General features: G+C 45.4%; 1 protein-coding gene across 1 annotated transcript; it reads left to right on the forward strand.

Moving 5' to 3' along the window:
- Positions 1 to 1,231: 1,231 nt before the first annotated feature.
- On the forward strand, positions 1,232 to 24,842 carry TNFSF11 (TNF superfamily member 11). The gene is made up of 5 exons (XM_060686515.2): positions 1,232 to 1,502; positions 10,979 to 11,146; positions 21,963 to 22,011; positions 22,094 to 22,192; positions 23,555 to 24,842. The coding sequence occupies exons 1-5, from the start codon at positions 1,266 to 1,268 to the stop codon at positions 23,974 to 23,976; spliced, it is 975 nt and encodes a 324-aa protein (XP_060542498.2). The 5' UTR covers positions 1,232 to 1,265; the 3' UTR covers positions 23,977 to 24,842.
- The last annotated feature ends 294 nt before the right edge of the window (positions 24,843 to 25,136 follow it).

The following is a 25,136-nucleotide window of genomic DNA, read 5'->3' on the forward strand; positions in this document are numbered from 1 at the left end:
TACCTTTGGCTAGAAACTGAAAGAAATGCTTCATTAATTTTGGGATTGGAGGAGTAGAAATGTTTGTGATTACAGAAATGTTGAGTATTACTGAATTTTAGATCAAAAGGCATTTTGTAATTGTAACTGTATATGGGATAAAGTTGGGAGTCCCTTCCTTCTTTCCTTCTTTTTCCTTCCTTCCTTCCTTCTTTCCTTCTTCTGTCCTGTTCTTTATCTCCTCCTTCCCTGTCATGCATTCACTTCCTTCCTTCTCCTTTCCTGTTCTTTCCCACCTTCCTTCCTTCCTTCCTTCCTTTCATGTTACTTCCTTTTTTCTTCTCCTGTTATCTCCTCCATCCCTTCCTTTTATGATTCTCCTTCCTTCTCCTCCTCTCCTCTGTTCTTTATCTCATCCTTCCTTCTCCTCTCCTATTTTTCTTTCTTTCTTTCTTTCTTTCTTTCTTTCTTTTTCTTTCTTTCTTTCTTTCTTTCTCTCTCTCTCTCTATTTTCTTTCCTTCTTCCTTTTTCTCTTTTTTCTTTCCTTCTCTGTCTTTCTCTCTCTGTGTCTTCCTTCCTTCCTTCCTTCCTCCCTTCCTTTCATGAGTCTCCTTCCTTCTCCTCCTCTCCCCTTCTTTCCTTGTCCTCCTCTCCTCTGTTCTTTATCTCCTCCTTCCTTGTCCTCTCCTGTTTTCTTTCTTTCTTTCTTTCTTTCTTTCTTTCTTTCTTTCTTTCTTTCTTTCTTTCTTTCTCTCTCTCTCTCTGTCTGTCTGTCTTTCTCTTTTTTCTTCCTTCCTTCCTTCCTTCCTTTCTCTCTCTCTTTTCTTTCCTTCCTTCTTTCTCTCTTTCTTTTCTTTCTTTCCTTCTCTCTCTGTCTTTCTCTCTGTGTTCCTTCCTTCCTTTCTTCCTTCCTTCCTTCCTTTCTTTCTCTCTCTCTTTTCTTTCCTTCCTTCCTTCCTTCTCTCTTTCTTTTCTTTCTTTCCTTCTCTCTCTGTCTTTTTTTCTCTGTGTCTTCCTTCCTTCCTTCCTTCCTTCCTTCCTTCCTTCCTTCCTTCCTTCCTTCCTTCCTTCCTTCCTTCCTTCCCTTCCCTTCCCTTCCCTTCCCTTCCCTCGCCTTTGCGCTCCGGAGGCTGGCAGCCCTTGGGCGGCTCCGGGGGGGGGAAGGCGGAGTCGTCCGGGGACGGGTGGGTGGGTGGGGCGGCGGGGCCGAGTTGATAAAGGGCCGGCCGGGGCGCGGCGTCCGCTGAGCCTGGGCAGCGCCGGAGGTCCGCGGGAGCGCTCGGAGATGCGGCGCGCCAGCCGAGACTATTCCAAGTACCTGCGCGGCGCCGAGGAGCTGGGGACCGGCGGCGTTGCGCACGAGGGCGGCTCTGCCCCCTCGGCCTCCTTGCAGCCGGCCGGGCTTGCGGCCGCCCCGTCCGCCTCCCCGTCCGCCTCCCGAGCCCTCCTGGCCGCCCTGGTCCTGCTGGGGCTCGGCCAGGTCATCTGCAGCCTGGCTCTCTTCCTCTACTTCAAGGCGCAGGTCAGGATGGAGCCTCCGCAAAGGCTGGGATCTTGGGGGGGGGGCGGGGGGGGTCTCCATCCCAAGTCGATCTCTCCGGGCGGATCTCCCCGCCGCCCCCAGATCGGTTGAAATCGTCCCTCGCCTTGCAAACTTCGCCTCTTCTTTTCCAAAGCGCTTTCCTTGGCTGGTGGATTTCGCCTCTGTTGCGCAAAGTTCTTCTCCCTTTCCTTGCGGATTTCACATCGATTAGAATAGAATTAACAGGGTTGGAAGGGACCTTGGAGGTCTTCTAGTCCAACCCCCCCCCCATGCTCAGGCGGGACACCTTATCTCCAGTGATGGGATTCAAGGAATTTAACCACCGGTTCCCTGATGATTTCTTCCAACAACCAGGTTGCCCAACTGCTCAGAAAGTTAACCACCGGTTCTCCCGAAGCGGTGCGAACTGGCTGAATCCCACCGCTGCTTACCTCCCATTTCAGACAAATGGTTGTCCGACCTCTTCTTAAAAACTTGGAAAAAAGGGTGGGAAAATTCAGAACTTCTTCCACGGGTTGTTTTAACTGTCAGGAAATTTCTTCTTAGTTCCAGGTTGCTTCTCTTCCTTGATTAGTTTCGCAAAGTTTCCTTGAAGATTTCGCCTCTTTCGCAAAGATCTCTTCTCTGCTTGCAGATTTCCCTTCTGTTTTGCAAAGTTGTCTTCTTTGTTTTGCAAATTTTGCATCTGCTGGGGCCAGGTTGGTGTTCCCAGGTTGAGCCAGATGGATATTGTTTCCCGAATCCTTCAGGATTCCCCCACTTGGTTCCAACTGCTGAGCCAGGGCAAGATTCCTTAGGGATGCAAAGCCCCGGGAATGATTGGAGGGGGGATGCAAGGAGGGGGGGTAGGTGCATGTTAGAGACCAGCCAGGGACCAATGAACCAAAGAGCCTTGGTGGCGCAGCAGACTAAAGCGCTGTTAAGTAACACCAGCTGCCTGCAATTACTGCAAGTTCAAATCTCACCAGGCTCAAGGTTGACTCAGCCTTCCATCCTTCCGAGGTAGGTAAAATGAGGACCTAGATTGTGGGGGCAATAAGCTGACTTTGTATAAAAAAGAACACCGCTTTGGGGGGGGCCCGAAAGCCCTACTAAGCAGGTATATAGAAAAAGTATGAAGGCTATTGCTTAACGCATTGTAAGCCGCCCTGAGTCTCCGGAGAAGGGCGGCATATAAATCAAACCAATAAATAAATAAATAAATAAACTGAAGGAGAGTTACTACTAGTTGGCAGAGTTGGTGTGGCATGCAGCCTTCACCTTGTCTGCTTTCTTTTGGATGCCAACAGGATCTTGAGAGGCAGCCACCCCCCCGCAGAAAGTGTCAGAGGCAGCTAAGTTTAGTAAACGGGGCATCCTCCCCACTCCCCCGAGTTAGGAAGATATTAGAAAGGGAAAAAAAAGTTGAAGTTCAGATTGGGTCAAATTGTGGGCCTGGGTGAAATGAAATGGACACTCTGGTTTAAGTTGCTGAGGTGTGCCTGTGGCAGCTGGACGATGGGACTGGGGATGTTTTTTGTGTGTGTGATCTTGGGTAGCTGAGTGTTGATATTGACAGGTGGAAGGTGTGAATATTTGCTATTCGGTTTGAAATCAAAGTGAAAGTGAGCATATTTTCACCCTGGCTCCCTCCCTCCCTCTCCCTCCCTCCCCCTCCTTCTCCCTCTCCCTCTCTCTCTCCCTCTCCCTCCCTCTCCCCTCCCTGTCCCTCCCTCCCTCTTTCTCCCTTACCCTCCCTCTCCATCCCTCTCTCGGTCCGTCCCTCTCTCCATCTCCCTCCCTCCCTCTCTCTCTCTCTCTCCCTCCCTCTCCTCCCTCTCCCTTCCTCCCTCTCCCCCTCTCTCTCTTCCCCTCCTCCCCTTCCCCTCTCCCTGTCCCTCTCTCTCCCTGTCCCTCCCTCCCTCTTTTTCCCTCACCCTCCCTCTCCATCCCTCCCTCTCCCTCTTTCCCTTCTTCCTTCTCCTTCCCTCTCCCCTCCCTCTCTTCCTTCCTCTCTCTCTCTCCCCCTTGCTCCCTCTTCCTTTATCCTTCCCTCCCTCCCTCTTCCTCAATCTCAATCACTTTCTCTCTCTCTCTTTAAGGCAGATCAGTTTTAGATCTCGATTAGAAGAGTTTAGCCTTCTTTGGTTTGCCCAATGCAACCGAAAGGAACGGATTTTAAGGCAGAAGAAGAGAGTTGGGTAACCTAATGGGTGTTTAGGGAGGCAAAAAAAGCTGGTTTGGAAACCGTGCATGTCCAGCTCCAGTTGTGGATGTCACGCCAAGGCTGTGGGTGTTCTGAAAAGCAAAGCCACATTTGGGATTTTAAAGAGGGGGGAGGGAGAGTCATTCTCCCCACCCCAGACAAGAGCCCCATTCTGCTCAGGGCTGCCAAGCCAACTATTGTCATCGCTAACTCCCAACAAGCTTGTCCAGTGTGGTTAAGCGACCTGATAGTTAGTTCCTCACACGCTCTTCCCCAAGGGACCAAAAGCCCATTTCTCCGGCTTCCTACATTCATGTCTGCATAAAGATGTTTGCAGCCTGGTCACCCCACCCCAAGCTCTGAGAAATGGACACATTTATCCCTGGGTCCACCTTGGAGTTTATTTACTGAAGGACAGAAGATGAGGGAGAGAGAGGGAGGGAGGGAAGGAGGGAGAGAGAGAGAAAAGGAGAGAGAGAGAGAGAGAAAGAGGGAGGGAAGGAAGGAAGGAGGGAGAGAGAAAGAGGGAGAGAGAGAGAGAGGGAAGGAGGGAAAGAGAGAAAAAGAGGGAAGGGGAGAGAGAAAGATGGAGGGAAGGAGGGAGAGAGAGAGAAGGAGGGAGAGAGAGAAAGAGGGAGGGAGGGAAGGAGGAAGAGAGAAAAGAGAGAAAGAGAAAGAGGGAGGGAAGGAGGGAGGGAGAGAGAGAGAAAGAAGGAGAGAGAGAGAAAGAGGGAGAGGGGGAAGAGGGAGGGAGAGAGAGAAAGAGGGAGAGAGAGAAAGATGAAGGGAAGGAAGGAAGGAAGGAGGGAGAGAGAGAGAAAGAGGGAGAGAGAGAGGGAAGGAGGGAAAGAGAGAAAAAGAGGGAAGGAGAGAGAGAAAGATGGAGGGAAGGAGGGAGAGAGAGAAGGAGGGAGAGAGAGAGAAAGAGAGGGAGGGAAGGTGGGAGAGAGAGAAAAGGAGAAAGAGAGAGAGAAAGAGGGAGGGAAGGAGGGAGAGAGAGAGAAAGGGAGAAAGAGAGAGACCCTCACTTGGGGACATTTGTCTAACTTGTTAGGTCTGGCGTCTCTTCAAAGTTCTTTTTTTTTTCTTTCTTCCCCCTAAATTTGGCAAAAGGATAAATAACGTTTCTTTTCTCTGTCGGGGGATTCAAAAAATGCCTTCCTCTCTCATGTTGGGAAAAGCAGGCCCCCATCCTAGCAAAGGAAGAGCCGTTTATTGTGGGCAGCGCAACAGACAAGATACGCTGGGTTGGAATTGCTGGGGGTGGGGAGAGAGAACTGGTGGGGTGGAGAGGGAGGAACCTCCATTGCGGTTTAAGATTTGGGGTTGCGAAAAGGCCTTGCCTTTTGTTTTTTTCTTGGAAATTACCCGGTTGCATTGGTTGAGATGGCTTTCGGGCCTTTCAAACAAAAAAAACCACCTCCGAACCTTAAAAGGAAGTTGAAAGTTAATGTTTGCTGATTTCCCCCCCCAGCAGAAAGCTGTTCTGAGATTAGGTTTCTCTTTTTCAGATAGTTTTTGAGAAAGAAAATGAAAAGTTTCTTGGCTGGGCAAGCGTTGGGGTGTTGCTGGCATGCCTGTGTGAATCTGGCAGATGAAATGACAACCGTTTGTCTGAGTTGCTCTAGGGTCTCCTGCTTAAGCAGGGGTCAGACTAGAAGACCTCCAAGGTCCCTTCCCGCTCTGTTATTCTGTAATTCTGAGATTCCACTAAACAAATAATTCCCTCAACACTGTCAAACTATTCACTAAGTCTGCACTACTATTAATCTTCTCATCGTTCCACCACCCATCTCCTCCCACTCATGACTGCATGACTGTAACTTTGTTGCTTGTATCAATGGTATCCTATGACTATCATTAAGTGTTGTACCTTATGATTCTTGATGAACGTATCTTGTCATTTATGTATACTGAGAGCGTATGCACCAGAGACAAATTCCTTGTGTGTCCAATCACACTTGGCCAATAAAGAATTCTATTGTATTTTCTGAGATTCTGTAATTGTTTAAGGGTCTCCTGTTTGAGGAGGGGGTTGGACTAGAAGACCTCCAAGGTCCCTTCCAGCACTGTGATTCTATCATTCAGTTACTCTGTTTAGGATTTTCCCTCCCGGCATGATAAAGTCTGCTGAGCCTGGTAGCGCAGCAGACTAATAGCTGTTATTAACATTCAGCTGCCTGCAATTACTGCAAGTTCGAATCTCGCCAGGCTCAAGGTTGACTCAGCCTTCCATCCTTTCAAAGGTGGGTAAATTGAGGACCCAGTTTGTGGGGGCAATAAGATGACTTTGTATAAAACATACAAAAGAATGAAGGCTATTGCTTAACGCATTGTAAGCCGCCCTGAGTCTCCGGAGAAGGGCGGCATATAAATCAAATTAAAATAAATAAAAATAAATAAATAAAATAGCACCACCGAAGCATGCAAAGATTCTACAAAGGTGACTATGGTTGAGTTTAAATACCTCTGAAAATAAAATAAAGAATTGCAATTTTTAGGTGCCGTCGATAGGCCTAAACACAACACTCTTCAATATTCTCTTGCGTTTTCCCATTGGAGAACAGGATTTTTTAACCGATTAACAGAGTTCGAAGGGACTTTGTAGGTCACCCCCCCCACCAAGCAGGAGACCCCTACACAATTGTAAAATCACAAAGCTGGAAGGGACCTTGGAGGTCTTCTAGTCCAACCCCTTGCTCAAACAGGAGACCCTTACCCAATTATACAACCATCTTTTATTTATTTCATTTTGCATTATTTTACGCTGTGGATGGTTTTCTTTTTTTCTTTTTTCTTCTTCTATTCTTCTCTCTCTCTCTTTTTTTTTTTACTTTGCTAGCAGCAGCGAAAAGCCAGCATAGTTCCGTTCTGTGTATTTATGGCAGGGCTAAATGTAGAGCATTTGATTCAGGCCTGGTTGTCCTCATTTCGTCAAAAACAAGGAACTGAAAAAAAAAAAAAGGCTCAGAATCTGGCTGATGCATTAATGTGGCCGCATCTTTTTCCTTTCCCCGGTGAAAGTAAGAAGCAGAGACAAATGTTGATTCTCGGAGTTGAAGTCAGCTTTGGGTGATCATCAAAGGGGAGAAGACTAATTGTAGGGTACGATTGCCAAAATAAAGCATGCTCGGAGGGCACCAGCTAAGCAACTCCAGACCAAGTCAAAGGAGCATTACTGTGTTTCCCCGAAAATAAGACCCTGCCTTATATATATTTTTTGAACCCTGAAATAAGCGCTTGGCCTTATTGCTGTGCGCTCAAAAGCCCGATTAGGCTTATTATCAGGGGAGGTCTTATTTTGGGGGAAACAGGGTAGTCTGGGAAGTTGCACATGGTTTGCATGGTCCTAGCTTCGATTCTTGTCTTCGTAGGAACCACACCTAGAGTACTGCATCCAGTTTTGGTCACCAAACTGTTAAAAAGATGTTGAGACTCTGGAAAGAGTGCAGAGAAGAGCAAGAAAGAAGATTAGGGGACTGGAGGCTAAAACATACGATGAATGGTTGCAGGAATTGAGCATGGCTAGTCTAGTGAAGAGAAGGACCAGGGGAGACAGGAGAGCATCTTCCAATATTTGAGGGGCTGCCCCAGAGAGGAGGAAGGGGGTCAAACTATTTTCCAAGGCACCTGAAGGCCAGACAAGGAACAATGGATGGAAACTGATCAAGGAGAGATTCAACCTGGAAATAAGGAGAAACAGTGAGAACAATCAACCCATGGAACAGAAGTTGCCTTCAGAAGTTGTGGGAGCTTCATCACTGGAGGCTTTCAAGAAGAGACTGGACAGCCATCTGTCAGAAATGGTGTAGGGTCTCCTGCTTGGGTGGGCAGGAAGGTTGGACCAGATGACCTATAAGATCCCTTCCAACTCTGTTAATCTGATAATCATTCTGTCTAGGGAAAAATAGGAACCAGGAACGAGAAAGAGGCCTAGTTAAGAATTGGGAGAATCATTTTAGTGATGATGATGATGATGATGATGATGATGATGATGATGATGAGGATGGTATCCGTTCCGTTGAGTTTAACTCTTGGTGATTCTATGGGCCAGGTTTCTCCACGTCTTCCAATCTTGCGCTAGATACCAACCAGAGCTCTTCTGGAGCTCTGGCTGGTATCAGCTTTGAATGGTGTCCAGCCTCACCTTGGTTTCTTTTCTGAGATCAGACAGTTTCACCCAGGGAGCTTCCATCTGCCAGGTTCTTTCAATACTAACAAGATTTAAATGGAAAATCCCTCAAGGAACGTTCCGTAGAGCCATCCCATCCCATCTGCCCACTGAAGCTCTTCTTCCGGTTTGAATTTTGAACTTTCTCCTGGATTCAAGTTCACCGATAAAGAGTCTAGACGAAAGGCAATACACATGTGGCCTTGGGTTTTTAACCACAGCTGCTTCACTTCTTGGAAAGTTGTGTGTTAACTGCATGTGAAGAAGCCAGATATCCCTTGCTGGACTTTAAAAAAAACCAGCCACATTCAGTGCTTTCTCTTTCAAAACGTTGGATAATCTTCCCAGCGTCTTTCCAGTTTCCTTTGGGTTTTCTGCAATTTCAGAGAGACAATTTATACAATATCTCCCTCCCTCCCTCCCCTTCTTCCTTCCTTCCTCTCTCATTCTCCTATTATGTAGGCTAAAAAATGGGAACGATCTTCCTTCCTTTTCCTTCCTTCCTTCCTTCCTTCCTTCCTTCATTCCTTCCTTCCTTCCTTCCTTCCTTCCTTCCCCTTCCTTCCTTCCTTCCTTCTTCCTTCCTTCCTTCCACCCTCCCTCCCTCCCTCCCTCCCCTTCTTCCTTCCTCTCTCATTCTCCTATCATGTAGGCTAAAAAATGGGAACGATCTTCCTTCCTTTTCCTTCCTTCCTTCCTTCCTTCCTTCCTTCCTTCCTTCCTTCCCCTTCCTTCCTTCCTTCCTTCTTCCTTCCTTCCTTCCACCCTCCCTCCCTCCCTCCCTCCCTCCCCTTCTTCCTTCTTTCCTCTCTCATTCTCCTATCATGTAGGCTAAAAAATGGGGACGATCTTCCTTCCTTTTCCTTCCTTCCTTCCTTCCTTCCTTCCTTCCTTCCTTCCTTCCTTCCTTCCTTCCCCTTCCTTCCTTCCTTCCTTCTTCCTTCCTTCCTTCCACCCTCCCTCCCTCCCTCCCTCCCCTTCTTCCTTCCTTCCTCTCTCATTCTCCTATCATGTAGGCTAAAAAATGGGGACGATCTTCCTTCCTTTTCCTTCCTTCTTTCCTTCCTTCCTTCCTTCCTTCCTTCCTTCCTTCCTTCCTTCCTTCCTTCCTTTTCCTTCCTTCCTTCCTTCCTCCCTCTCTCCCTCCCTCCCTCCCCTCCCTCCCTCCTTCCTTCCTCTCTCTCTCTCTCCCTCCATCCCTATCCCTCCCTCCCTCTGTCTCCGAGAGCCTCATGGAGGGTATAAATACAAGCAATCAGTCAACAAAGCCACCTACCCAAAGCTTAACACGACCCTTACTTCTGACCCAAATTTTATGAGAGATCGATCAGCCAAATCAAACTTACTGTATAATTCCTCCCAGACTTTGCTCCTACACGTGGTATTTTCCTCAAATGTAAATAGTACTGGTGTGGTTGAGTCTTGTCTCCCTAGAGAATGCAAAGGAAACTGTTGTGGTCTGCCAGCAGCCTGTGGAGCTGGCAGCAGAGTCAGACAGTGAGGAGGCTGGGGAGGAACATGGGCCAGTCCTGGAGTTTGGGGGAGGCTCGGACAAGGGCTCTGCATCGGAGGCAGAGAAAGGGCCATCTGAGAGGTACGCGCTGCCTCCGGAGTCTCCAGAGTCGGACCTCAGCGAGGCAGAGGAACGGGGGAGCCTGTTCCCAGTGCGCGCATGCGCAGAGCTGCCAGAAGGCAAGAACAATTAAAACAAAAGGGACGACTCGTGAGTAGGGCTTGGAGATGATTGGCCCCTCTCATAAGCCTTAAAAGAGGAGCAAAGGGACGTGGGCCTTTGCAGGAAGCAACGTTGTTCATTCAGTTCAGCTTAATGCCTGAAGCTCTGTTTGATTCTGGACTCTGTGTGGCTTTGCCAATTCGGTCTTTGACAGCGTGTCAAGGGAGATGGGTGATTATTCTGAAGGACTTCTCCCGAAGGACTCTTTACAACTAATTGGGACTCATCTGTGAATGAACGTAATTCACAGCTGTTGCAATAAAAGAGGTTTTTGGGACTACTCGTGTGTTTTAATGACTCAGGAACAGGGTTGGGTTCTACTTACCTTTACTATCGGTTCGCAATGGGGCCGCGCATGTGCTCTTCTGCGCACGCGCAGAAGCATTTTGATGAGGTTGGGGTTGGTGGACGGAGCCTCCCGCCGGTTTTACTACCGGTTCTATAGAACCGGTGCGAACCGGGGGCAACTCACCACTGCTCAGGAAGCCTAGATCAGAAGAGATAATTTCACATAGGATGGGGCCGTGGTTTTTTCTAGTCCTCGTTATCTGGAACAATTGATCTGTTAGAAATGTGGTTCTGGTTCAGATCACTTCCAGGACTCGTCTTTCTTTAGATGTTTGAAAGAGACAAATATGGAGCGAGCACTGTTAATAGCTAAAGATAGACCTATTGTTGAGCAGGAAAGACAGGGCTATATGAGAAGGTCCAATTAGGATTGATTGCTAAACAGCCAAGGGACAGGAATCTTCTCGACTAACGGTTAACACCTGGTTGGAGTTATATAAGGGCCAGTTGCTCTCAAGAGGGGATAGATTTACACCGCTTGTGGCTACGTAGAGATATACCAAGCTGAGTTCTCTTTTAACTCCAGTCCAGGTTCTGCCATTTCTTCTTCTACATCTATTCATGGTGGACAACTCTGAAAGAAAGATTTGGGGTTTGGGGTTTTTTTTCCCCGGGCTAGTGTTGCTCTATATCTGTGATGGCGAACCTGTGGCACACGGAGCCATATCTGTGGGCATGCGAGCGTTGCCCTAGCTCAACTCCAGCACGCATCTGCGTGATTTTCCGGCCTTCCGGGCCCACCGGATGTTGGAAAACGGGCTGTTTCTGGCCTCCGGAGGGCCTCCAGAGGGTGGGGAAGGACATTTTTGCCTTTCCCAGGCTCCTAGAAAGCATCTGGAGCCTGGGGAGGGCAAAAAAAATGGAACTACTGGGCCCACCATGCCATCACGTGCCAAAAGTAGGGGAACACTTTTGGCACGTGACAGCAAAAAGGTTAGCCATCACTGCTCTCTATTTTTGGGGTGCCACAAGTATGACTTGAAAGCACTGAGCTGTTTTTGAATAATTTGTTCCAGATGGACCCACATCGAATTTCTGAAGAGGATGCCAACTGTTTAAGGTCCTTCCTGAGACTTCAAGGGAATGTGGATCTGCCAGAAGCCACCTTGGCCAACCAAGAGGCAAGGCTGTTGTCTGAATCGTGTCGAAGGATGAAGCAGGCTTTCCAGAGAGTAATGCAAAAGGTCAGTCTACTCCAGGTTGGAAGTTGGTGGAAGTTTTTTTTTTTTTAAATTTGATTTATATGCCGCCCTTCTCTGGAGACTCAGGGCGGCTTACAATGCGTTAAGCAATAGCCTTCATACTTTTGTATATTTATACAAAGTCAGCTTATTGCCCCCACAAACTGGGTCCTCAATTTACCTACCTTAGAAAGGATGGAAGGCTGAGTCAACCTTGAACCTGGCGAGATTCGATCTTACTTTAATTGCAGACAACTGGTGTTAAATTACAGTACTTCTGTCTGTTGAGCTATCCACAGTTGCCTTAGACCTTTTCTGCATCATACAGAAGCCCCACATTGGAAGTAAAATATAAAGAATGCTCGTCTTTCGAGTGTGGTCTTGTGAACTCAACTAATCTATGGAGTATAATAAACCCCATTCTTCCTTCAAAACAAGGAGGAAGTAATACAGACTAGAAGACCTCCAAGGTCGCTTCCAGCTCTTTGTACTGTCATTAAGTGAAGGCCTTTCATAGTTTCCTTGAAAGGACAACTACAACAGATTACAGTTTAACAGAGTTGGAAGGGACCTTGGAGGTCATCTAGTCCAACCCCCCCACCCATGCAGGAGACCCTACACCATTTCTGACAGAGGGCAGTCCAGTCTCTTCTTGAAAGCCTCCAGGGATGAAGCTCCCACAACTTCTGAAGGCAACTTCTGTTCCATTGAATATAGAATAACAGAGTTGGAAGGGACCTTGTAGGTCATCTAGTCCAACCCCCCGCCCAAGCAGGAGACCCAACACCATTTCTGACAGGTGGCAGTCCAGTCTCTTCTTGAAAGTGATGAAGCTCCCACAACTTCTGAAGGCAATTTTTGTTCCATGGGTTGATTGTTCTGACTGTCAGAAAATTCCTCCTTATTTCCAGGTTGAATCTCTCCTTGATCAGTTTCCATCCATTATTCCTTGTTTGGCCTTCAGGTGCCTTGGAAAACAGCTTGACCCCCTCCTCTCTTTGGCCCTCAAACATTGCAACACTGCTATCATGTCTCCCCTTCTGTCCTTCTGTTCACTAGGCTAGAATAAACATCTTGAAAGCTTCCAGTGATGAAGCTCCCACAACTTCTGAAGGCAACTTCTGTTCCATCGGTTGATGGTTCTCAGTGTCAGAAAATTCCTCCTTATTTCCAAGTTGAATCTTTCCTTGTTCAGTTTCCATCCATTGTTCTTTGTCTGGCCTTTGGGTGCTTTGAAAAAAAAGAGCATCATACAAGTTGGGAAGATTTCAAGACAGGGTTGCTTGAAAGGAGACGTTCTCTGCAAGGTTCTCTCAACTCTTAGAGGCCCCAAAATCAAAAGTTTGATACCTCCTCAGCATTACAAACCACATCCATTTTAGAAACACCTGACCAGATTGGCAAGAAGGAAACTTGGCATCTGCCTCTTAACCCAGAGCATCCTGTTTCGAGCACGATTCTCACCGGGTTTCTAATGAGCTTCCTCGAGAAGAAGGCGGTGGGGTTACAGGAAGTGTAGCAACTCAACTGTCTTCCTTCTAATATATATTCCCAAAGAAGATAAGGCTTTAATTTCCTTTGAACTGCCTTCCTGTGAAGCCTTCTAAATTTTTATTTATTGGGGGACCAATCATGACAAGTACAGGTAGTCCTCGACTTATGACCACAATTGACCCCTCCCTGAATTTATGTGGCTAAGTGAGAAATTTGTTAGGGGAGCTTTGCTCTGTTTTACAACATTTCTTGCCACGATTGTTCAGTGAATCTCCGCAGTTCTTAAGTTACTGACACGGTTGTTAAGTGAAACTGGCTTCCCCATTGCCTTGTCTGGTTAGAAGGTTGCAGAAGGGGATCATGTGACCCCGGGACACTGCAATTGTCATAAGTCCGAGTCAGTTGACAAGCCTCTGAATTTTGATCACGTGACCCTGGGAATGCTTCAACGGTCACAAGTGTGAAAAATGGTCGTAAGGCACTTTTTTCAGTGCCGTCGTAACTTCGAACGGTCACTAAAAATGAACTGTTGTAAGTCGAGGACTAGTCATGCAACTTTATTTAGCCCTTTTTCAACACTGGCCACTCTGGATCGCAGCAGATCCTGCCACGGTGAGCTGAATTCACAAGGAATCATCATCACCAAATATGGGGCAGGCAATACATCTACTCAACAGTCTTGAGCATTTGCTCCTTTTAGGCATCTCTCCTTGTCGAGCTCTATTTAGAACTAATTAGGATCTGATCTAATGCAGGGTAGTAGACTCCTTGTGTAGGAATCTGTTGGCTCATTTCTTTTTTTATTGCTGGCTAGGGGGAAAAAAAAAATCTCGCAAGGGGTTTTAATAGAACTGATGATGATTAAGGACCTGGAGACCAAAACGGATGAAAAACGCTTGCAGGATTTGAGGATGGCCAGTCTAGAGAAAAGAAGAACTACCGTGTTTCCCCGAAAATAAGACCCTGTCTTATATTTTTTTGAACCCCGAAATAAGCGCTTGGCCTTATTTTCAGGGAGGTCTTATTATTTTGGGGCGCATGGAGCAAGACGGGGCTCCTCTTGCCATCTTACCTGATTTCCAGCTCTGTCTCCCTAACCCTAACCAGAGGAAATGGTGGGGACCGGATGCGCATGTGTTTAAATATTTTTGGGGAGGGCTTATTTTTTTGGGAGAACATGGTAGGGGGGGGACATGACGGCAGTCTTCTAACATTCGAGGGGCTGCCACAAAGAGGAGGGGGTCAACCTATTCTCCAAAGCACCAGAAGGCAGGAGAAGAAGCAACGGATGGAAACTAATCACTGTTCCATGGGTCGATTGTTCTCACTGTCAGAAAAGTTCTCCTTATTTCCAGGTTGAATCTCTCCTTGATCAGTTTCCATCCATTATTCCTTGTCTGGCCCTCAGGTGCTTTGGAGAATAGGCTGACCCCCTCTTCTCTGTGACAGCCCCTAAAATATTGGAAGACTGCTATCCTGTCTCCCCTAGTCCTTCTTTTCATTAAATTAGACAGACCCAGTTCCTGCAACTGTTAGAATAGAATAACAGAATTGGAAGGGACCTTGGAGGTCTTCTAGTCCAACCCCCTGCTTAGGGGAGGAAACCCTACACCACTTCAGACAAATGGTTATCCAACATCTTAAAAATTTCCAGTGTTGGAGCATTCACAACTTCTGCAGGCAATTTTTCCCACTTATTCATTGTTCTATATTCTCCTTAGTTCTAAGTTTCTTCTCTCCTTGATTAGTTTCCACCCATTGCTTCTTGTCCTGCCCTCAGGTGCTTTGGAGAATAGCTTGGCTCCCTCTTCTTTGTGGCAACCCCTGAGATATTGGAAGACTGCTATCATGTCTCCCCTAGTCCTTCTTTTCATCAAACTAGACATACCCAATTCCTGCAACCGATCTTCATATGTTTGAGCCTCCAGTCCCCTAATCCTCTTTGTTGCTCTTCTCTGCACTCATTCCAGAGTCTCAATATCTTTGTAATACTGTGTGTAAGAATGCAGTATTCTAGGTGTGGTCTTATTAAGGCTTTATAGAGTGGTATTTAAGAAGCTTTTTAAGAAGAGGCTGGGCAGCCATTGGTATAGCGTCTTCTGCTTGAGAAGGAGGTTGGACTAGAAGACCTTCCAACTCTGTTATTTTGTTAAGCGTTCTGTGAGATGGGCAGCTGGTCTTGATTTTCAGCCGTGTTGACACCTGTAGTTGAGAGAAGAATGGCGTGGAAATGAGCAGCATTAATGTGTGATTAGGGAATTTCAGCTACTAGGAAAACGATTTGGGAGACGCAGTCTTGGTGACAGTGAGGTGAAGAAAGGAAAAAGCAATTAAGTGGATCAGTGGAATTTGAAGGCCATTAATTGAAGATGTTCTGGAGTCCTCTGAAGAAGGTCAAAGTTCAAAGCCAGTAGCCAGTTCTTAAATGGATTTGTGGAACCATCCGGCCTTGGCCAATTACAGTGAAATGTAGACCAGCAAGCACACAAGGAGACTCTTTAAGTTCTCCGCTCACGTCAAGGAGTCTTATTTCCACTCAAACGTGACCGACAGTGTTTCCTTCTCAGTTCTTGGCAAATGGGAATAAAACCCCCGGCTTATCAAATGGATTCGAGCGACATCAACACGACGGTGTTTTTCTTTCCTGCTGGCTTGGTGACTTTTTTTGTGTGCAAGACCTCAGAAGGCCTTTCGCAAACCACATTCATCCCAGGGAAGGCGGCCATCCCTTCGGCAGGAGACACGCCCTGGGATACGTTGGTCGGCTCGAGGGAGCCTTTTTCCGTTCACCTTGGCAGCCATCCCAGGAGCGGACAGCTGAGGGGACCTCGGTCAGGCTTAGACTTGTCTCTGCCCTTGGCAACCGAACACTTCACCTCCGGTGGAAACTCAGGAGGGCCTCTCCTCAGGAGACACTTGCGTAGACTGCTTAAGGAGGCTTGACGTTGGAGCTCTGGGGGTATTTATAGAATCTGGCCATGAAGGTCTGGTCTCGTGGGCTTCATTGATGACTTAAGGGAGGTTGTGAAGGAGGTATGGGACACCAAGGGCCATTTGCGATCTTTCTTTTCTTTCTTTCTTTCTTTCTTTCTTTCTTTCTTTCTTTCTTTCTTTCTTTCTTTCTTTCTCTCTCTCTCTCTCCCTCCCTCCCTCCCTGTTTCCTCTTCTTCTCCTCCTCCTCTTCTTGCTCTTCTTGTTCTTGTTCTCCTCCTCCCTTCTTCCTTCCTCCCTCCCCTTCTTCTTCTTCTTCTTCTTCTTCTTCTTCTTCTTCTTCTTCTTCTTCTTCTTCTTCTTCTTCTTCTTCTTCTTCTTCTTCTTCTTCTTCTTCTTCTTCTTCTTCTTCTTCTCCTCCTCCTCCTCCTCCTCCTCCTCCTCCTCCTCCTCCTCCTCCTCCTCCTCCTCCTCCTCCCCTTCTTCTTCTTCTTCTTCTTCTTCTTCTTCTTCTTCTTCTTCTTCTTCTTCTTCTTCTTCTTCTTCTTCTTCTTCTTCTTCTTCTTCTTCCTCCTCCTCCTCCTCCTCCTCCTCCTCCTCCTCCTCCCTCTCAAATATCAAATACATCTTGGAATCATAGAGTGAGGCAAAGAATTAAGGCCATCACACCCAACCCTGCTTAATGCCACCATTCAGATGAAAGCATTCTGGTCTAGCTATCATAACTGTGAAGTTATTCCTTGCAAGCCATTTTTATTTCTTTATTTTCACTCCAAGACCAAACCAGAAACATTAAACATGCCCAAAAGTTAACAATGCAGGCAGAAAGATTATGTGAGTGACCCAAACCGATAAAAAATTTGGAAGAAGGTGCCAGTGGATACTACACTAAAGATAGACCTGCCATCATTATCCTGGATACATCTAAACCTTTGCCCACCTGAAAGCAAAGCGGTGATCTTGTTGTGAAGAAAATTAAAATTTCCGGTAACTGGTGTTCCGAATGCTAATTGCCATTGCAGATAAGGTGAAAACCCTTGAGAGAACATGAGATGTACAGGAATCTCCTATAATTTAGCCCCACTGTTTACTGTCTTGCATTTTGAAGTGGTAGAGAACAGATGTTCACCCTTTCCTGCATGACATCTCCTTACTTCTAGTTTGCTTCTCTCCTTGATCAGTTTCCATCGATCGTTTCTTGTCCTGCCTTCAGGTGCTTTGGAGAGAACAGGTTGACCCCCCTCTTCTTTGTGGCAGCCCCTCAAATCCTGGAAGACTGCTATCGTGTCCCCCTTAGTCCTTCTTTTCTCTAGACCAGCCATCCCCAAATCCTGCAACCGTTCTTCATATGGTTTTGGTCTCCAAAGAGATATCCCATCCCATTTGGCCTCTGGATCTGCCTTAAAGAAACTTTAAGCCCCAAAATAAAATCTGAATGCATCTCAAAACTGAAGATTAATTGCGCTACAACTACGAGGAAACTGACAAACAAAGAGAGGCAAGATGCAGGATTGTCCTTTCCAATTTTATTCCTGTTTCATATGTATTGGAAGCTCAGTAGGGTAGGGATTTTGCGACCCCTTGATGGAGTTTATTCCCTGATTGTATTTTTCGCCATTAACTGAAATGATTGAAACCAGCTAGAGGTACCTGAACACACTTGTAAGTGGATCATAAGCTTCCTAACAGGCAGGAAGCAGGAGGTGAAGCTAAGCAGAATCACATCAGATACCTGTACAATTAGCACAGGGGCCCCCCAAGGCTGTGTGCTCTCCCCACTTCTCTTCTCTCTGTAGACCAATGACTGCATCTCAAACGATCCATCTGTTAAACTACTGAAGTTCGCAGATGACACAAGAATGATCGGTCTCATTCGAGACAATGATGAATCCACATACAGACGGGAGGTTGAACAACTAGCTTTGTGGTGCGACCAGAACAATCTGGAACTGAACACACTCAAAACCATAGAAATGGTGGTAGACTTTAGGAGAAACCCTCCCATACTTCCATCTCTCACAATACTAGACAACACAGTATCAACAGTAGAGACCTTCACATTTCTAGGTTCTACCATATCTCACGACCTAAAATGGACACCCAACATCAAAAACGTCATCAAAAAAGCACAACAAAGAATGTTCTTTCTGTGCCAACTCAGGAAGCTCAAACTGCCCAAGGAGCTGCTGATCCAGTTCTACAGAGGAATGATTGAGTCTGTCATCTGCACCTCCATAACTGTCTGGTTTGGTTCTGCAACCCAACAAGACAGACTCAGACTTCAGAGGATCATAAGAACTGCAGAAAAAACAATGGCTACCAACCTGCCTTCCATGGAGGACCTGTATACTGCACAGGTGAAAAAGAGGGCTGTGAAAATATCTACAGACCCCTCGCATCCTGGACATAAATTGTTTCAACTCCTACCCTCAAAACGACGCTATAGAGCACTGCACACCAGAACACCTAGACACAAGGACAGTTTTTCCCCGAACGCCATCACTCTACTAAACAACTAATTCCCTCAACACTGTTAAACTATTCACTAAGTCTGCACTACTATTAATCTTCTCATGGTTCCCACCACCCATCTCCTCCCACTTACGACTGTAGCCTTGTTGCTGGTATCCTTACGATTTATATTGACTGTTTCCTAATATGATTTGATTGCTTGTTTGTTCTCTATGACTATCAGTGTTGACTTACAGAAATAAGTGTTGTACCTTATGATTCTTGACGAATGTATCTTTTCTTTTATTTATACTGAGAGCGTATGCACCAAGACAAATTCCTTGTGTGTCCAATCACACTTGGCAATAAAGAATTCTATTCTATTCTATTCTAATTTTTTTTTTAAAAAAAATGCCAGCATTTATTTTTGTAGCTCCTTTGCAATTCGTGGGGCCACTTTTTATGGCTTGCTGGTGAAAATGTTAAAAGATTGATGCTTTCTTTGCAGTTTCCTTCCTGACTGACAGAGTTAGAAAACATTCGATTTCCTGCAAGATAATGATTTTTGATCTTCTTCTTAGTATTCACCTCTTCATTGGTTCCCAGCATTCTCTCTGGGTTCGGCTTCTTTGATAATAAGGGATGAAAAAAACTCACACCCACGTTTGATTGGAAGATCAAGATTGTGTCTCTAATCTCACTCCCCAAATTGTCACTGCTTTCTTCATGGTTTGGGGTGCAGACCCATGTCTCTGAGAAGTTCTCTTCTAGGAAATATCCCTCATTAATTAGATTCTAGATCCTGAGGGATCTTGAGATTTGGACGTCTTCCCTGCTTCATAAGTAATGGAGAGCACAATTATGGTGCTATAACCTGTTTGGACCTGAAGATGTGTTCCAAATGTCATGCTTTCATCACAATTGTGGGGTTATAATGTTTTGAAACCAGAAGTGAAAAATGCCTGGAAACATAGATGTAATTTTAGTGGGAATTTTTTAGATATAATGTGTAGATCTCTGCTAAAGAATAGAATAGAATAGAATAGAATAGAATAGAATAGAATAGAATAGAATAGAATAGAATAGAATAGAATAGAATTTTATTGGCCAAGTGTGATTGGACACAAGGAATTTGTCTTGGTGCCTATGCTCTCAGTGTACATAAAAGAAAAGATACATTCATCAAGAATCATAATGTACAACACTTAATGATAGTCATAGGGTACAAATAAATAATCAGGAAACAATATCAATAAAAATCATAAGGATAAAAACAAGGTTACAGTCATACAGTCATAAGTGGGAGGAGATGGGCAATAGGAACGATGAGAAGATTAATAGTAATGCAGACTTAGTAAATAGTTTGACAGTGTTGAGGGAATTATTTGTTTAGCAGAGTGATGGCATTTGGGAAAAAACTGTCCTTGTGTCTAGTTGTTCTGGTGTGCAGTGCTCTAAAGAGCCGTTGTGGTGCAGTGGATAGAATGCGGTATTGCAGGCTGACTCTGCTGACTGCCAGCAGTTCGATTCTGATCGGCTCAAAGTTAACTCAGCCTTCGGTCCTTCCGAGGTTGGTAAAATGAGGACCCAGATTGTTGGGGGGGGCAAGAGGCTGACTCTGTAAACCGCTTAGTGAGGGCTGTAAAAGCACTGTGAAGCGGTATATAAGTCTAAGTGCTATTTCTAGTGCTATTGCAAAATTTGGTGCTGCATGCTGGATCCCGTGAGAGATAATTTCTCAACTCAGGGTAGGAAAAGTTGTACAGATTTCTGGCTGTGCTGCACATTGAGGGAAGTGATTCTGCCATCATTTTCCTCAAAAGCATTTTAATCATCATAGCTGCTCATAATGGCAGAAGTCCTGAGGGAAGATAAAAAAAAAAACCTTAGGATTTCAAAATCAAGACAGATTTGCTGCTAGGCATGAATTCAGCAACAATATTTTTGCCATTAAATAATGCCACTGAAGACACATAAGCAAGTTTGTCGTTCCAGATGTTTGGGTCCTAAGTTCCCAGCAGTGTTGTGACCCAGGCCCACGTAGTTAATATTAAATGCAAAACAGTTCCAAAAACAAACAGATTTTATTAAAACAGCTGAGAATTAACTCGTTCTCATCTTATTCCAAATTAAATGAAAGCAAAGTCCTCAAAACACCATTCTTCAGTTTATCTCTGACCTTGGGATAATTAGGCAAATTGCCAAAGGCTTTTCTTGGCAACAGTTCAGGAACAGAAGACGCCGACAAGAAAGAAATACATCCAAACACAAAGCAAATCTCTCAACGTTGTTTTCCGGCAAAGAGCCCAAGAGCCGTTGCTGGTCTTTTAAGCCTTATGGGAGGGGCCAATCATCTCCTGGCCTTACTCCTGAGTTGTCCTTTTTGCTTTAGCTCCTCTTGCCTTCTGGCAGCTCTTCTCATGCGTGCACTAGGAACAGGCTCCTCCTGTTCGTCTGCCTCTCTGCTGTCAGCCTCTGGAGGCTCTGGAGCCTGCGCATCACTCCCCGATGGCCCTGGCCCCATCTCTGCCTCCGATACAGAGCCCTCATCTGGGCCTTCCCCAGCCTCCAGGACTGGCCCATGTTCTTCCTCAGCCTCATCGCTGTCTGACTCCGCTGCCAGCTCCGCAGACTGCTAGCGGACCACAACAAGCAGTTCAACTAGTGTTACGGCATTATGGGAATTGTCAGACACAAAAGATCAGGTCCACACATGAAGGACAGTCATTTAAACATGAGCCAGCCGGGTGCGACAGCAGCCAAAAAAGAGCCTGGATAGCTCTGCAGACAAGGCACTGTAATTGAACACCAGCTGTCTGCAAGTTCGCTATAAGTTCGAATCTCGCCAGGCTCAAGGTTGACTCAGCCTTCCATCCTTTCTAAGGTAGGTAAATTGAGGACCCAGTTTGTGGGGGCAATAAGCTGACTTTGTATAAATATACAAAAGTATGAAGGCTATTGCTTAGCGCATTGTAAGCCGCCCTGAGTCTCTGGAGAAGGGCGGCATATAAATTAAATTAAAAAAAAATTAACGAATACAATCTCTGGTTGTATAAACAGAGGCATAGAATCAAAATCACATGAAGCATTAGTACCTCTTTATAAAGTCTTAGTAAGGCCAAACATGGAATACTGCAACCAATTTTGGTCCCCACATTACAAAAAAAGATGTTGAGACTTTGGAAAGAGTTCAGAGAAGAGCAACTAAGATGATCAAAGGCCTGGAGACTAAAACATAGAAAGAACAGCTGCAGGATTTGGGTTCGGCTAGTCTAAAGAAAAGAAGAATTAGGGATGACATGATAGCAGTATTCTAGTATTTGAGGGGCTGCCACAAAGAAGAGGGGGTCAAATTATTCTCCAAAGCACCAGAAGGTAAGACAAGGAACAATAGATGGGAACTAATCAAAAAGAGAAGCAACCTGGAATTAAGGAAAAACTTTCTAACCATGAGGACAATTAGCCGATGGAACATCTTGCCTTCAGAAGTTTTGGGTGCTTCATCATTGGAGGTTTTTAAGAAGAGACTGGACAGTCACTTGTCTGAAAGAGGATAGGGTCTACTGCTTGAGAAGGGGATGGACTAGAAGACCTCCAAGGTCCCTTCTGGCTCAATTCTGATTGAGGTTCAATTAAACTGATTTATTGCTACTCATGTCTCTAGACAGGAACCTTGCAAACTCATAGTTAGTACCTTTTTGGAGTTAGTTAAGAATCTACAGAATTTTAGGGAGTTGGACTAACTTTGCTTGTGACTATGTAGGGATTCTAGGCTAATCCCTCTTTTGACTCCACCTCCAGATTCTGTCAATATTTGTATTGGTTTTTTTTGTAGCGCAATTGTAGTGCTAAATATCTGGAAAGCAGATCTTTTCTCCCCTGGAATGCTTTAGCTACAATCCCACTCTACTATATTAAATGCCTTTTTTTTTTTCCTTTTTAGGAGGTCCAGCGTCTGAGCGCTGGGAAAGACCAATCAAGATTGGAGAAATGTAAGTGTCACTTTCTTGTCTTCCTTTAGCTTAAGGAAGATTTCAGTTTCTGACTTTAACATGATTTTTTCCCCCCCAACAGCCACAATGGGAGCTTCTTGGTCAGATTCACCCAAGAAAAGCAAACCTGAGAAAGCTCCATTTGCTCATCTGATAATTGATAGCCACAATATTCCTTCTGGTAAGTTCATTTTCAAACATTTACCATGTTCTCGTTCCGTTTGGAGTGCAAAGCAAGCAGGGTGGATTTGATTTAAATCAAGTCGATTTAAATCACAATTTAAATCGTGATTTAAATCGCTAGTAAAAAAGGCTTGATTTAAATCAACTCGATTTAAATCATAATTTTTAAAGAGCAGCTGTCATTTCTGTCCCACAGTGGCTCCTCCTCTGACCCGCTGTTGACTCACCGACCGTCCCAATATTGCAGAATACACAGCCTCCTGCTACATAACTAAGCTCCATTTCATTCTGAATAAACTAAATTATTAATGGATCTTAAATAGAAGACTATCTTTAGATAGAGTTTTACTCCAAAAGCATTTTAGTAAAATAAATTTGATAAAAATCAAAATGATCCAATTTAAATTTTAAAAAAAAATCCGATTTAAATAAAAAAAAATTCCGATTTTTAATTTTTTTTAAAAAAAAAATCATCAATTTTTATCCATCCATTTTGGCTTCTAGATTGGTGTGGGAAGCTTTCCAGGTCCAAAACCGGGCACAGGGGGTGGGGGTGGGGGGGTGCTCGCATTACATTTTGGGTTTTCAGGCACTGGCGCATGCATTTGTGCATGCACACTTGTGCTTTGGGCGCTCAGCACCAAAAAGGTTAACTATCACTGGTCTAAGGTCTCCTGCTTGAGCAGTGGGCTGGACTAGATGTCCTCCAAAATCCCTTTCAGCTCTATTCTCTTCTAAAGAGATTGGATAACCATGTGTCTCGAATGGCATAGGGCAGTGATGGCTAACCTTTTTGCCATCGCGTGCCAAAAGCGGAGGGAGCACGGTGGGGTCACACGCACACATGCTCACATCCATAATTCTATGCACCTCACCCCCCCATGCTCCTCCCACTTTTGGCACGCGATGGCACGGTGGGCCCAGTAGGCCTGTTTTTCACCCTCCCCAGGCTCCAGAACCTTTCTAGGAGCCTGGGGAGGGTGAAAACGGCCTTCCCCACTCCGCCAGAGGCCCTCCGGAGGCCAGAAACAGTGTGTTTCCTGACTTCTGGTGGGCCCAGAAGGCCCCAAAATCAGCTGGCCGGCACACGCAGGCATGCCGAAGCTGAGCTCGCGTGCCCACCGATATGTTTCCACATGCCACTTGTGGCACCCGTGCCATAGGTTCGCCATCATGGGCATAGGGTCTCCTGGCTGAGCAGGGGGTTGGATTAGAAGACCTCCAAGCTCCCTTCCAGCTCTAACCCAATTGATCTATCTATCAAACAGTCGCTAAGTGAGGACTATTTCTAATCCCTCCAGGAGGAAGCAAACATTTTATTCTTCTTCTTCTTTTTTTTTTTTTAATCTTTTCTTCTTAGGCACCGGAAAAGTGAACCTTACGTGTTGGCTCCATGACAAAGGCTGGGCCAACCTGGTGAATATGACCTTCAGCGATGGCAGATTGATAGTCAATCACGATGGCTTTTACTACCTGTACGCCAACGTGTGCTTCAGGCACCACGAAACGTTGGGCATCCTGACTGGCCAGGCGTTGCAGCTGATGGTGTACGTGGTCAAAACGGACGCCAAAAGGAGAAACTCGGTCGTCCTGATGAAAGGCGGGAGTACCAAGAATTGGTCGGGGGAATCCGAGTTTCATTTTTTCTCGGTAAACGTCGGCGGGTTTTTCAGACTGAAGTCGGGAGAGATGGTGACCATCCAGGTCTCCTATCCTTCCTTATTGAACCACTCCCCGGAAGGAACTTATTTTGGTGCCTTTAAAGTCAGAGATATTGATTGAATATTGATTTTTTTAAAAAAAATATTGGGAAAAATGTGGTATTTATTCAGCTGGGTTGGGGTGAATTGGAGGATGGAGTTACAGCTTATGGGGTCCAGCTGTCTACAGGTAGACCTTGACTTACGACAGCCGTTGAGCCCAACATTTGTGTTGCTAAGCGAGACAATTGATTAAGTGAGCTTTGCCCCATTTTATGACTTCTCTCGCCACTTTGGGTAAGGGAATCACTGCAGTGGTTCAATTAGCAACACGGTTGTTAAGCAAATTTGGTTCCCCCCATGGATCATGTGACCCTGGGACACTGCAACTGTCATAAATATGAGTCAGTGGTCAAGCGTCTGAATTTGGATCGTGTGACCATGGCAGTCCTAAGTGTGAAAATTGGGCCTAAGTCCCTTTTGTTGTCATTTTAACGGTCTTTAAATCAGCTATTATAAGTCGAAGACTAAGTCTATAAATTCAATTTCCTGGGCAGCTTTACTGACTGCTTGTTTTCAAAAACCTGATCCTAAAGTTAGGATGGTCCAGCTAAAAACTTTCATTTAAAGGTTTTTTTGGGACAATTTGTCCTGCGGACAAATAGCTCTACAATCCTATGAATTGGCAGTCTATCAGGAATGGGATTTAAACCATGGTTTATAAAAACACTTCTAAAAGCTAACCAGCTTTGGTGTCATACAGGAAATCAAGAGTTGGCTCCAGAAGATATGAGTAGCATGTTATAGCTGCTTGTTAAAATCTGGAAAAAAAAAAAAAAAGTTCCTTCTGATTTTAACAGAAAACTAACTTCTTGAAAAGCTGATATTTTTTTTTTTGATTGTTTTGGGTGAATATTTGCAAATAAACTCGCGTGGAATTGGATTGTTCATTTGGATCGACTCTTTGTGCATTTTTGCACGGTATGGAGAGTCCTTGACGTACAACCCAATCAAGGCCAAAATTTGCATTGCTAGGTGAGAAATTTGTTAAGCGAGTTTTGCCCCATTTTATTACTTTTCTTGCCATGGTTGGTAAGCGGATCATTGGCGTTGTTAAGTTAGTAACATGGTCGTTAAATGAATCTGGCTTCCCCCATTGATTTTGCTCATCAGAAGGTCGCCAAAGGGATCACATCACCCCAGGACACTGCAACCGTCATAAGTACATGCCAGTTGCCAAGC

This window comes from Pantherophis guttatus, chromosome 5, assembly GCF_059756535.1.
Source record: "Pantherophis guttatus breed Tessera chromosome 5, ASM5975653v1, whole genome shotgun sequence".
NCBI classification, from domain to species: Eukaryota; Metazoa; Chordata; class Lepidosauria; order Squamata; family Colubridae; genus Pantherophis; species Pantherophis guttatus.